This window comes from Priapulus caudatus, unplaced genomic scaffold (assembly GCF_000485595.1).
Source record: "Priapulus caudatus unplaced genomic scaffold, Priapulus_caudatus-5.0.1 Scaffold857, whole genome shotgun sequence".
NCBI classification, from domain to species: domain Eukaryota; kingdom Metazoa; phylum Priapulida; class Priapulimorpha; order Priapulimorphida; family Priapulidae; genus Priapulus; species Priapulus caudatus.
Window position 1 is genome coordinate 118840 of NW_014577918.1, and position 12759 is coordinate 131598.

The following is a 12759-nucleotide window of genomic DNA, read 5'->3' on the forward strand; positions in this document are numbered from 1 at the left end:
GAGAGACGAGACGGAGAGACGAGAGAGACAGAGAGAGAGGAGGCACGACGACGACGCAGCAAACGAGGAACGGGAGACCAGTCAGGACGAGAGGGACGGAGAGAGAGAAGAGAGCAGAGAGAGACGAGAGCCTGAGAGTGAGGAGAGCACGTGAAAGAGGAGAGAGAAGGAGGACAAAGACGAGAAGTCATCCAGCAGAGCAGGGAGAGAGAGAAGAACGAACGGAGACGGAGCAAGACGAGAGACGCACACGAAAGACCCAGAGACGCACGGAGCGCGTGAGACGCCCGCAGTGAGGCGAGAGGCGAAGCCAGAGAGCGCCGCAGCACGAGGAGAAGAGAAGGAGAGGCAGAGACGAGAGAGAGAGCAGAGGAAAGTGACTCCGAGCAGACGTGCAGAGACGAGGGCGAGGAGAGGGAGAGACAGAGAGACGCTGCGCATAGAGAGTGAGAGCAGAAGCAGAGAGAGAGTGAGAGCAGAGCAGTGAGAGGCGTGAGAGAGAGTGACGAGAGAGCAGACCGTGAAGAGAGACGAGGCCGCAGAGAGCACACAGGAACGCAGAGAAGCTGAAGAGTGAGCAGAGAGGGAGAGAGAGAGGAGAGACCGCAAGCACGAGAGAGAGAAGAGAGTGAGCATGCAGAGAGGAAGACGATGAGAGACGAATGGGCAGAGACCCTGGCCTCCGCTGAGAGCAGAGAGAGAGAGACCGTCGCAGCCAGTGTGTGTATGCAGAGAGAGAGAAGAGAGACCCGAGCAAGAAGACCGACAGAGAGAGAGAGGCCACAGAGAGGGAGAAGTAGAAAGGAATAGAGCAGAGCAGAGAAGAGCAGAGAGAGAGTAAGTTGAAGTGACGTGATGTTGCAGGGACGTGCAGAGCAGAGAGGAGGAGAGGAAGAGAGAGAGACGAGAGAGAGTGCAGCTGCAGTCGCAGGTCGAGTGATCAGTGTAGGAGAGGAGAGAGAGCAGACGAGAGCGTGCAGAGCAGAGCAGAGAGAGGACGCGACCCGAGATGAGACGAGAGAGAGCAGCCTGCGATATAAAAAACGCGCCGTCTGCCTTTAATGCCATTTTCCTCAGACAGAAACAAATAGACAGACGCGAGATTAAATCATTTAATCGGGCCATCGAAATCTCGTTCTCTGTGGTTTCTGTCTGTCTGTCTGTTCGTCTGGTACGTTACTATAGCGACAACAGCGCGCACGTGTTGACACGCGTGGTTGTTCAGCCGACAGCCTACGAAAGCGCACCAGGCTCGGCGCGCCAGCCCAGCCTGGGCAGAGACATATTGAAGCCGCTCAAGGACGCTTCTCGCAACTCCACCGACCGAGAAGATTTCAATTTACGATCATTTTCCGAAATTGCCGCCACGCGGCGCTGATGGCGATGACGCGCGAACGCTGCTTGCTACCTTTGACATGTATTAGAACTGCGCTGTAATAGGCGTCAATGTGGGGTAGGGTAGGGCAAGGGTAGGGTAAGCCGGCTTAGGCCGTAGGGTATCGGTAAGCGCGTAGCGGTAGGGTAGGCTAGGGTAGCGGTAGCGGCTAGGTAGGTAAGGTAACGGCTAGGGTAGGGCTAGCGTTAGCCGGTAGGGCTAGGCGCGTAGCGGCTAGCGCGCTAGGCGTAGGGATACGCGGGTCTAGCGGCTACGCGGTAATGCTAGGTAGGGCTAGGCGGTAGCGGCAGGGCGACGTTAGGGCTACAATGTAGGGCTTAGGCTAGCGGTAATCGGCCTAGGGGTAGCCGCGTAGCATGCTAGGGGCTAGGGTAGCGGTAGGTAGATGGTAGGTAGGGTAGGCGCTTAGGGTCACGGTAGCGGTAGGCGATAGGGTAGGGATAGGGGTAGCGGTAGCGGTAGGCTGGTAGGGTAGGGTAGGTAGGCGCGTCGGGCTAGGCGTCGGGCTAACGGTAGGGTTCTAAGGTAGCGGCTAGCGTAGGTTAAGGAGTAGAGCTAGGGCTAGCGTAGCGTTAGCGCCTGCGTACGGGCTTTAGCGGCTAGGAGTAGCGTAGGGCTAGCGGTAGGGTAGCGCCGTGAGCCGGTAGGGCTAGCCGGCTAGCGGTACGGATAGCGGGGGCACGCATTCATCGCCTAGGGCTACTCTACGCATAACCCGGGGTCTCCTCGTTTGGTGGGGTGGTGGGGTATGTGTTGTTTTTTTGGCGGTGTGTTGTTGTTTGGATAGCATACCTAGGGGTAGGCGGTCAGGCGAATAGGTTAGGCGTACGCGGGCTGAGCGGTAGCGTCAGGCGATAGGGTAGGGGTAGGGATAGCGGTTAGCGGAGGGATAGGCAGGCGCAGCGGCTAGCGTCAGGGCTAGCGCCTCTAGCGGTTAGCGCGCGTAGGTTTATAGCGCGGTTAATGTGTATCAATTCAAACCGTCTGTAATTAGCAATTAGTTGTGGCATAAATAGCAGTTGTGTCGCAGCCCTCGCCCCCACGCCACGCAACTCATTGCCGCACACGCGAGTCACCGCGCGCACACACACACCACACACATACACGCTACACCATACACCACACACCGCGCGCCGCGCGCCCACGCCACACACCACCATACACACACACACACAGCACACACACACACACACACCACACACGCCACACACACACCGACGTACACATAACACACACACGCGCCGCGACATACACACACACGCCACGCCGCCGCACCGCACACACGATATACACACACACACACACACACACATACACACACCACACACGCCACACACACACACACACACACACATCACAGCTGGATGAAATTAGCTAGATGCTATAATCCTTACCTTGACGGTCGTCTTCGTGTCGTACTTGAATGACTTCGTCTGCCCGTTTTCTAAGAACACCTTTAGAACGTTGGGCATGAAGGGGACGCACCGCTCTCACATATCTCGGACGGCTGAAAGTAGGACATCCGATATACTTAAATACCTGTGCTGCGTGCGAGCGGCGCCGCGAGCGCTTTCTACTCTCTCTCTCTCTCTTTCTTGTCTCTCCCTCTCTCCTCTCGCCTCTCTCTCTCTCTCTCTCTTCTCTCTCTCTCTCTCTCTCTCATCTCTCTCTCTCTCTCGTCTCTCTCTCTCTCTCTCTCTGTCTGTCTGTCTCTGTCTGTCTCTCTCTCTCTCTTCTTTCTTTCTTTCTCCGTTTGTCTCTCTCTCTCTCTCTCTCTCTCTCTCTCTCCTCTCGCTCTATCTCCCCCTCTCTCTATTTAAACGTGTGAACATCATATGTGTGCATCTCCATCAGCGTAAATACGGTTGGCAGTGAATAGCAGGAGGTATAATGAACCTGTAGAACCTAACTTATCTCGCTTCGGTAAAATGTAATCTCCGATGGAAACCTCAAGAAATTTACACGAGTTGGACATTCATTTCTTTAACAATCCACGTTAGATCGCGCCGGTGGGCAGGGTGGCTCCAAAAAATGCGATCATACATCGAAAGACGATGTGTATTAACGTTAGTATCACAGCATGGTCCGGATAACCGTACATGCAGCTCGCTAAACGCGTATCTCACACCCTCACTCGCCGGTCTAGTATTGTACACACCCCCGTTATTGCAAACGCCCCCTCCTACATTTCACAAGGGCAATGAAGGTGAAATCCCTACGCGCATGCGCAATGCGTGAATCGCGTTGCTAGACATTCCCATGCGCATGCGCAACGGAGAGGGGGAGCGTTTGTCATGAAGGGGGGATATGTACCACGCTACACAGGTCATCGTCTCTACATAGGCGACGCTGTACATAGACACGTAGAGGAAGCCATCGTAATGACGGACACGCTGAGACTAACGCGATCACATCACTGTTCGATCACATCACTGTGCGATCGATCACTGTTCGATCACATCACTGTTCGATCACATCACTGTTCGATCACATCACTGTTCGATCACATCACTGTTCGATCACATCACTGTTCGATCACATCACTGTGCGATCGATCACTGTTCGATCACATCACTGTTCGATCACATCAATGTGCGATCGATCACTGTTCGATCACTGTTCGATCACATCACTGTGCGATCGATCACTGTTCGATCACATCACTGTGCGATCGATCACTGTTCGATCACATCAATGTGCGATCGATCACTGTTCGATCACATCACTGTGCGATCGATCACTGTTCGATCACATCACTGTGCGATCGATCACTGTTCGATCACATCACGGTGCCGATCGATCACTGTTCGATCACATCACTGTGCGATCGATCACTGTTCGATCACATCAATGTGCGATCGATCACTGTTCGATCACATCACGGTGCGATCGATCACTGTTCGATCACATCACGGTGCCGCGCGCTATCGCACCCCACGGACATCAGCGAGGCGTATCACAACGTAATATCCTAATACGTATATCGGTGGCGACCACCCATCAGGCAGCTTATAATTACACACGCTAGAGGGGGCCACACACGCAGACACAGTACGTGTGTGAGTCCGCATTAGTGTGTCTGCTAAACCCTCTTGGTCCTACATCGAAGGGTTTGTATGTCCTTATATTATAGAAGGGTATAGGGCGCCACGGGACATGCACATATTATAGAATAGTTGGACGTCTATATATTCATGGTTTCAGTACCACGGTTACTTGCCGTTATTAGTAGTTTAAACGCCACGGGCCTTATAATGTTTCCCGTATATATTAGGAGATATATTAGGAGAGGCCGCATAAAGGAATAGTTAGCCACACATATTAGTAGTTTCAACGCCACGGGCGATGCATAGAAAGGTGCTCCTTTATCATGTGATAATACGCTACATAATTATGTGGACGCTGTGTAGTGAGGTTGCCTGTCCGTAGGTGAGTACCATAGAGTAGTCGCCATGATCATATATCAGTAGCATCATCAACGCCGTCGGTACGGTTGACTACTCATGTTAGCATAGTAGCATTGCTCTATAGACAATAGAGTAGTCGCCATGATCATATATCAGTAGCATCATCAACGCCGTCGGTACGGTTGACTACTCATGTTAGCATAGTAGCATTGCTCTATAGACAATGTGTATGCCTACATATTACTGGTTGGAACGATACGGGCCGTATGATAGAATAGCTTCCTGCCAATATGATTACAATATAAATGCCACGCGAACTGTTAATCATAAGTGTATTGTTAACTGCCCCCCCACGCACGCCACGAGCCCACCACACACGCGCGCGCACGGTACACACACACACACTCACACCACGCACGCCACGCACGCAGCCCGCACACACACATACACGCCACGCGCACGCACGCACGCGAGCACACACACGCGCGCGCGCGTACAGCACGCACACCACATACGCACACACACACGCACGCACGCACGCACGCACGCACGCCACACACGCACGCACGCACCGCACGGAAGACACACACAGCGCGCGCGCGCGTACACACACCACCACACGCCACGCACACACGTGGCACGCACGCACGCACGCAGCGCACGCCACACACCACACACACACACAGAGGCTACTCACAGTTTTGGTAGATGCGGCGAACGCGTTGATGCTGACGCCCTCGCGACCGGCACGCGAGGACGGTTTGCTTTTCAAGCGCGCCTTCCTGGCGAACAGTCACAGCGCTGATTTCCTCCGTCGACCTGCAACATTGACCAGGCTAGAAACATGGCCGCTGGTCTCCATGTTTGGGTCTGACCACACGTTACATTCTCAATGTACCCACAAACGTGATCGCACTCAACACTCTCGCATTCAGGCGGTGGGTCAGTCAACGCCATGTAGGCGTATGTTGTCATCAAAGACGTAAGGGTTCATCTTCGTTTGTTCGTTCGTTCGTTCCGTCGTTCGTTCATTCGTTATTGATTTATTGATGTATGGCTATATATATCTATGCTGTACACTGGTAATAGATTAATACTTAAATATATGCTATGACATTTTAATATGGCCGGTAATATAGCAATCACAGTTAGAATTATATAGATAAATAAGTCGATATATTCATGTATTTATTCAAATTAAAATATTTCTATTAAGATATTAAGTTTATTATACAGTAATGAATATAAATAGGCAATAATAAATAATAATAATAATATGATATAATAATAATGAATACATAGTAAACAATAGGCACACACTGGCGTACGATTAATCAGCGTGTTGGTGCCACTGTGAGAGAGATCGTCTCCAGGCACGACTCAAGCCAGGTTGATGAACGTGTTCGCGCGCAGACTCGCTTCACGTCCCTCGCTGTTTATCTGCAGGCATCTGATCGTCTGCCATCAGCTTGCGCGTCGCTGGGCCCCCTTGGTGGGACAAAAAAGCAAGCATTATACATGTATATGCAAGAGCGTATAAGAGATAGCGTGATGATCCGATATGCTGATCCGAATTGTCTTCCGTCGCTAGGGCCCTCTCGTGCGACAAACAGAGCCAAGCATATGATATCTGATCTGTATCCTCTTGCGTCGCTGGGTCTCGTCGTGGCCACAAAAGCAGCAAGCCATTATGATATCTGATCTGTAATCCTGCTTGCCGCTCGCTACGGGGCCTCGTGCGTGGGCGACAAAAGAGGCAAGCATTATGCATATCTGATCTGTATCCTCTTGCGTCGTAGGGCCTCGTCCGTGGACAAAAAGAGGCCCAGCATTATGATTATCTTGATCTGTATTCCTCTTGCGTCGCTAGGCCTCGTCGTGGAGCAAAAGAGCAAGCATCTATGATATCTAATCTGTATCCTTCTTGCCGTCGCTAGGGCCTCGTCGTGCTGACAAAAGAAAGGCAAACATTATATATGATCAGGAAAATAATCATAAATGATGTATCATTGTGGTGAATTACTTTCCCCTTGATAAATTTTTGATAAATATCCTGATGCCGCCTTTCGTGAGTGTGATTATCTACTCTGTGTGATATGCTGAGAATATTAATCAGACAGTCAGACAGACACGAACGCCATTCCGCAGCCGCTGCCCAACTCGCCTAATCTAGTCCGCCGGCCTATAATCACTCAACGTACAGCACGGTAACGTCGGTCTGGGAATGAACGGGCAGCCGAACGTCCGTAATTAGATTGCTCGTCGCGTCGGCGGTCGGCGCTAGGGGCGGCGTCGGTCAGCCTGCCGACGACGCGCGACGACGCCGTCGACGACGCAAACGTCATTAGGTGTCGCCCAAGGCCGAGAGAGGATGTGCGTGCTCATCCGTCGCCATGCGGCCGATGAGCTGTGTGTGCTGCAGTTTGGCGAGGTCGAGTATATACTTGCGCTGGCGTAGTGCGAGCGAGCTCGTGGGAGTTCCCACATGTTGTTCACTTTGCCCGGCCCTCTTCCTCTGCCGCTCCTCCTCTCCCCCCATCCTCCTCTTCCTCCTCCTCCTCCTCCTCCCCGCCTCCTTCTCTTCCTTCTCTCCCCCCTCCTCCCTCCTCCTCTTAGCTCTCTCCTCCTCGTCTTCCTTCCCGTCATTCCTCTTCCTCGCTCCTCCTCCTCCTTCTCCTCCTGCCTCCTCCGTCTCTCGTCCTCCTCCGCGGCACTCCTCCCCCCTCCTCCCCCTCCTCTGCTGCACTTCCGTGACGAAGCGCACCATGACGGCGTGCTCACTACCAGCACGAAGCCGAACCCCAGCTGCGGATGACGTAGCAGCGTGACGTCACGCGGCTCGGGAGGTTCCTCGTCGATGTAGTCGGGCGCCTCGGTTCCTCGTACGTCGTGATCTTGTCAACATGGCTCGCGCACACGCAGAGAAGAAGAGAGAAAACCCGCGAGGGTGGGGGGAGGTTAATGAGATCAGTGAGGTCAAAAGGTCAAACGTAAAAGTGAAAGGTCAAAGCGCGGTCAGAAAGTTGTGGTGGTCAAAGGAGGTCAATGAGCGTGATGAGGTCAAGATACAAGTGAGAAGATGCATTGAAGTTATATCAGTTGAGTAATATTATATATATATATTATATTATTATATATTCCCTCATTCTTCATCGACCTAGGCTGTTTTTTTAGCCTGGATAGATACAAACATATAATATATATATTATATATATATATATATATATATATGTATATACGCAGGTAAAAAAAAACAGCTAGGTCGATGAGAAATGAGGGATGAAGAGAGAATGAATGAGAGAATGACAGAGAGAGAGAGAGACGAGAGAGAGAGAGAGAGAGAGAGAGAGCAGAGAGAGAGAGACAGGGAGAGGGTAACAGAAATGGAACCCAGACGTACTACGGTCAATATAAACCAGCTGCACGCTACACAAGGTTACAATAATATAATGAAGCCAACGTACATAACAACTCTAAGATGAAGCTCCACTGAAAGACCGAATGCAACTAAACTAATACACAATAAGGTCAAACAGAGATGCGATAGACAGATAACGCCCGAGAGACGAGCTGAGAAAATATTCATTTTGACGGACAGAAATGTCAGGGTCATGATAAGTTCTGGGAGACAGCGAGATCAGCACGTTGCGAGCTAACAAGTTTAGGATTCACTAAGAATAAGAGCCACGCGTGCTCGCGTGTGCGTAAGCGCCGGCAACTATAACTCCTCGCCACGATGGTGCGATGTGGGCTGATCAAAACAGAAGGGAACAGCAGCTGTGTGTCCTTCACTCACGGTTCCTATCACAACGTAGGACGCGCGCAAGGAACCGTGTATTATTTATGATGCTATTACGTTGTTGCATTTTATATTTTTCCATTTTCCATTACGTTATTCCGCTCTACTATACGATATTGAGAAATGCGCGAACTCGACGCGAGACAAAAGCAACACGGTCTGTCAGTAACTCACTAAAATTCAGTAAAAACAGAAAAAAAAGGTAACTAACTGAATGAGCAGCAGCCGTTAGCTCCGATGGAGGAGGACGCACACGAGGGGGCCACATGATAGACACCTACGACTCGTGGCGTGTTTACTGCCGGGGAAGTTGTCTTCGATCATTATCGAACACCGTCGTTATGCCGACGTCATGGGGACGTCATTATTAGCAGGATTAGCGACATTAGTGATACCTGGCGGTGCCGCCGCCGTCGCGCTCATCCGTCAGGCCGCACACGCCCCTCGTGCGGTACCCGCGGATGTATAATATGGTTTATATCTACTTCTGATAATATGTAATAATGATGTGGAAGATGGCGCATGCACACTATCATATGTCATATATATATATATATATATATATATAGTATGTGTGTGTGTGTGTGTGGTGTGTGTGTGTGGTGTGTGTGTGTGTGTTGTGTGTTGTGTGTGTGTGTGTGTGTGTGTGTGTGTGTGTGTGTGTGTGTGTGTGTGTGTGTGTGGTGTGTGTGTGTGTGTGTTTGTGTGTGTATGGGTGTGTGTGTGTATGGGTGTGCTGTGTGTGTGTGGTGTGTGTGTGTGTGTGTGTGTTACGTGTACGTGGCAGTGTGCGTGTGCGAATAGGTGTACGTGTACGTGCTAGCGTGTGTAGGCCTACGTCTGGCGTATATGTATATGTATATTTATAGGTACACATATTATACTATACTAGCAGAAAGTATACCCGTAGAACCAGCAAATGTTGTCTTTAATAAACTCCATGTAAGTGACACAGATAAAGTTAAATATTTCATGTACTGAAGAAAACCACTGCACTGCGGTACAACAGAACACTGGCACAGCTACTGGCACTGACTACTGTGTCAGGACGGTGTACGTCAAAGCAGAGTGAGCAGGGGGAATCTGCAGTAGGGGGGGGGGGATCTGAGACTCAGGCACCATCTATTGAGGAATAGATTTTTGTTTGAGCCAGAACCATCTCCCAGACGTGGTGATTCTGAATATGGCTCATACGGCGGCAGTCAGAGACGCAGTGTAATCCCACGTATGTGATGTGGATCTGCGTACGCCACTGCCATGCTATTGACGAATAGGATTTTTTCGAATTTTTGACTTAATACGTTAATACTTAAACTTTTTAAATTTTTTCTCAGCCAGAACCATCTCCCAGACGTGTGTGATTCTGAATATATCTTCAGTTAGCGCGATTGAGTGACAAATCAGGCGAAAAGCGAGGACAAACAACACACACACACACACACACAAGATTAGCCAAATTATAGTATAGAAGATATGACTATAGAGTCATAGACAAAACGCGGTGAGACAAACGCGTGTACGCGTGCTACGGTGCTAAGCAGAGGTTTCGGCCTGGCAGCCATTGTTGTGTGTTTGCGTGGTAATCTCGAATTCGGTCTTCACAAACGTTTCAGCCAGTTAAATGCAGTATAGAGACACGTCTCTAATCTTTAAAGTAACGTAGTTTGGGTTACTACCTAAATCTCTCTAGTTCGCCCTGCTATAGTTCGCACGTGAAACGATGTTAGTTAAAATGAAACCCGAGACACGAGTAGATGTTTTTGTGACGAAAAACCTTTTACGTACGACCACGTGTAGTTAGCAGTGCTGCCAGAAGGGGGCGTACATCTCTTTGTAAGTGATTCAATAGGTTCCTCGCTCGTTTTCTCAGTAAACACTGCGATGCATTGAAATGGCCTGACCGCATGACCGCCCGACCGACCGAGCGACATTTAAAGGAATATAAACTGACATTTACGGCTGATGCTCGTACATGTAATTTTCAATGGGACATGCGTGCAAGAAAAACAACCATTGCTCCGTTGCAGGCTCCGGCAAAACGTTGTCAAACATGGCAACAGTTCCCGTGAGTTCACCATTACAAACAGCGCGTGTGTAGGCCCTGTGAATCATCGGTGTGTGTGTGTGTGTGGGGGGAGGGATCCTGGCCCAAATTGGAAGTGCCTGAGATCACCATAAAAGTCCCAAATCTCGCCCATTTAATTAACTGCTACTCGGTTTAGTCTTAGGTTCGGCTGGTATCGGTCAGAACTTTCAGTGTGAGTGACTGTCAGTGGTGTTCGGTGTCCAGATATGTAACGGAGCAGGTGGTTGTCATCGAGTGACTAACAAGGATATTAATTCTAATTGCTCCTTTTCATTCTCAAGAATTCCTTAACGACTCTTAGCTTCTCTTAATAGAGTAATGCTTACTATTGTAATACTTGCTATAGTAATACCTGCTATAATAATACTTGCTATAGTAATACTTGCTAGAGTAATACTTGCTATTGTAATATTGCTATTGTAATACTTGCTATTGTAATACCTGCTATAGCAATACTTGCTATTGTAATGCTTGTTATTGTAACGCTTTCTATTGTAATACTTGCTATAGTAATACTTGCTATTGTAATACTTGCTATAGTAATACTTGCTATTGTATTACTTGTTATAGTAATACTTGCTATTGTAATACTTGCTATTGTAATACTTGTTATTGTAATGTTTGCTATAGCGATACTTTCCAAGCACCCTGCGCCAAAACCGCTCACTACGAAAAGATTACTCGAAATAATCTCGAATGTTTGAATACGTCGAACGAAATGACAAAAACCCCAGAGGGTTTACATCAAGGTATATCATAATTATACATTAAGGTATATCATAATTATACATCAAGGTATATCAATTAAGCCGCGCAGAGAGCGAACAGAATCGGTACGGCTGCATTTTTATCGCACTCGTAAAATGCACGCTCGCATTCGTTTTCGATATATTGTAAGAAATTTCCTTTCTATTGTTACACAATCCAATATGGCCGCTCGCTTTGAAGTGGGACATGCAACAGTAACCTCCCTACACGATTTGGTCCATGGAAAAGACATGTTTTGAACTATTTTTTCGGTAAAACTCGGCACTAGAGTGCACTAATTTGCATTATGCACGCAGCATAGATGCCTCGTGGACGTCTAGACGGCATTAGAAGTAAGAGTGGTCTTGTCGCGTAATTGTGCCATTCCGACAAGTGTGAAAAATTGTTTCCCCATTTAATGCGTTCGCCATTTCTCGCGAGAACATGACTCAGAATCTCTCGGTTTTTCGATCCAGATTCGCAGGGACTCGGAGGTGACTCCGGCTTTAATCGACAAATGTTCGTGCAAACACCGGAGTGAAAATATCTATAGACACAAGCAATGAACGCGCGCGGGAGGAACAACGTAGTCGATGTGGATTGTAAAATTGAATGGTGGGTGGGCTGCTGGGTATGCACTAAAAATGGTTTGTTTTACTGGTGTAGGCTGAATATCAACGGGGTTTCTTTGAACATGGGGCTGGGTATACCCTATAGGGGGTTGTTCTACTGGGGTAGGCTGACTCTAGAAGGGGTTTCTTTGAATAGGGGGCTTGCGTAGGCCCCCATGTTATATAGTTTCACAGAGTTAGTTTCCAGAGCTTAGAGCTTTTCTCCCCTTCTCTCCCACTCACTCTCTCACTCTCTCTCTCTCTCTCTCTCTCTCTCACGCACGCACGCACGCACGCACGCACGCACGCACGCACGCACGCACACACACACACACACACAGAGCTACTCACAGTTTTGTAGATGGGCGAACCGTTGATGGTGACGCCCTCGGCGAACCGCACGCGAGACGGGTTGCTTTTCAAGCGCGCCTTCTTGGCGACAGTCAACAGCGCTGATTTCCTCGTCGACTGCAACATTGACAGGATAGAAACATGGCCGCTGGTCTCCATGTTTGGGTCTACACACACGTACATTCTCATGTACCACACACGTGATCGCACTCAACACTCTCGCATTCAGGCGGTCAGTGACGATGTAGGGTATGTTGATCATCAAGACGTAAGGGTTCATCCTTCGTTTGTTCGTTCGTTCGTTCGTTCGTTCGTTCATTCGTTTATTGATTTATTGATAGTATGGTAATATATCTATGCCG

The 12759-nt window shown here is 49.3% G+C and overlaps 1 protein-coding gene across 1 annotated transcript in view; it reads right to left on the reverse strand.

Annotated features, from left to right (window-relative positions):
• The window catches only part of LOC106814027 (FERM and PDZ domain-containing protein 4-like), a 21863-nt gene extending 9396 nt beyond the window's left edge, over positions 1-12467 (reverse strand). Inside the window, exons 1-2 of the mRNA XM_014818283.1 lie at positions 12398-12467; positions 2791-2903 (exon numbers count right to left, since the gene is read on the reverse strand). Of these exons, the coding sequence (XP_014673769.1) occupies positions 2791-2868 (78 nt within the window). The 5' untranslated portion in view covers positions 2869-2903; positions 12398-12467. The remainder of the gene's footprint in view (positions 1-2790; positions 2904-12397) is intronic.
• Positions 12468-12759: the final 292 nt, after the last annotated feature.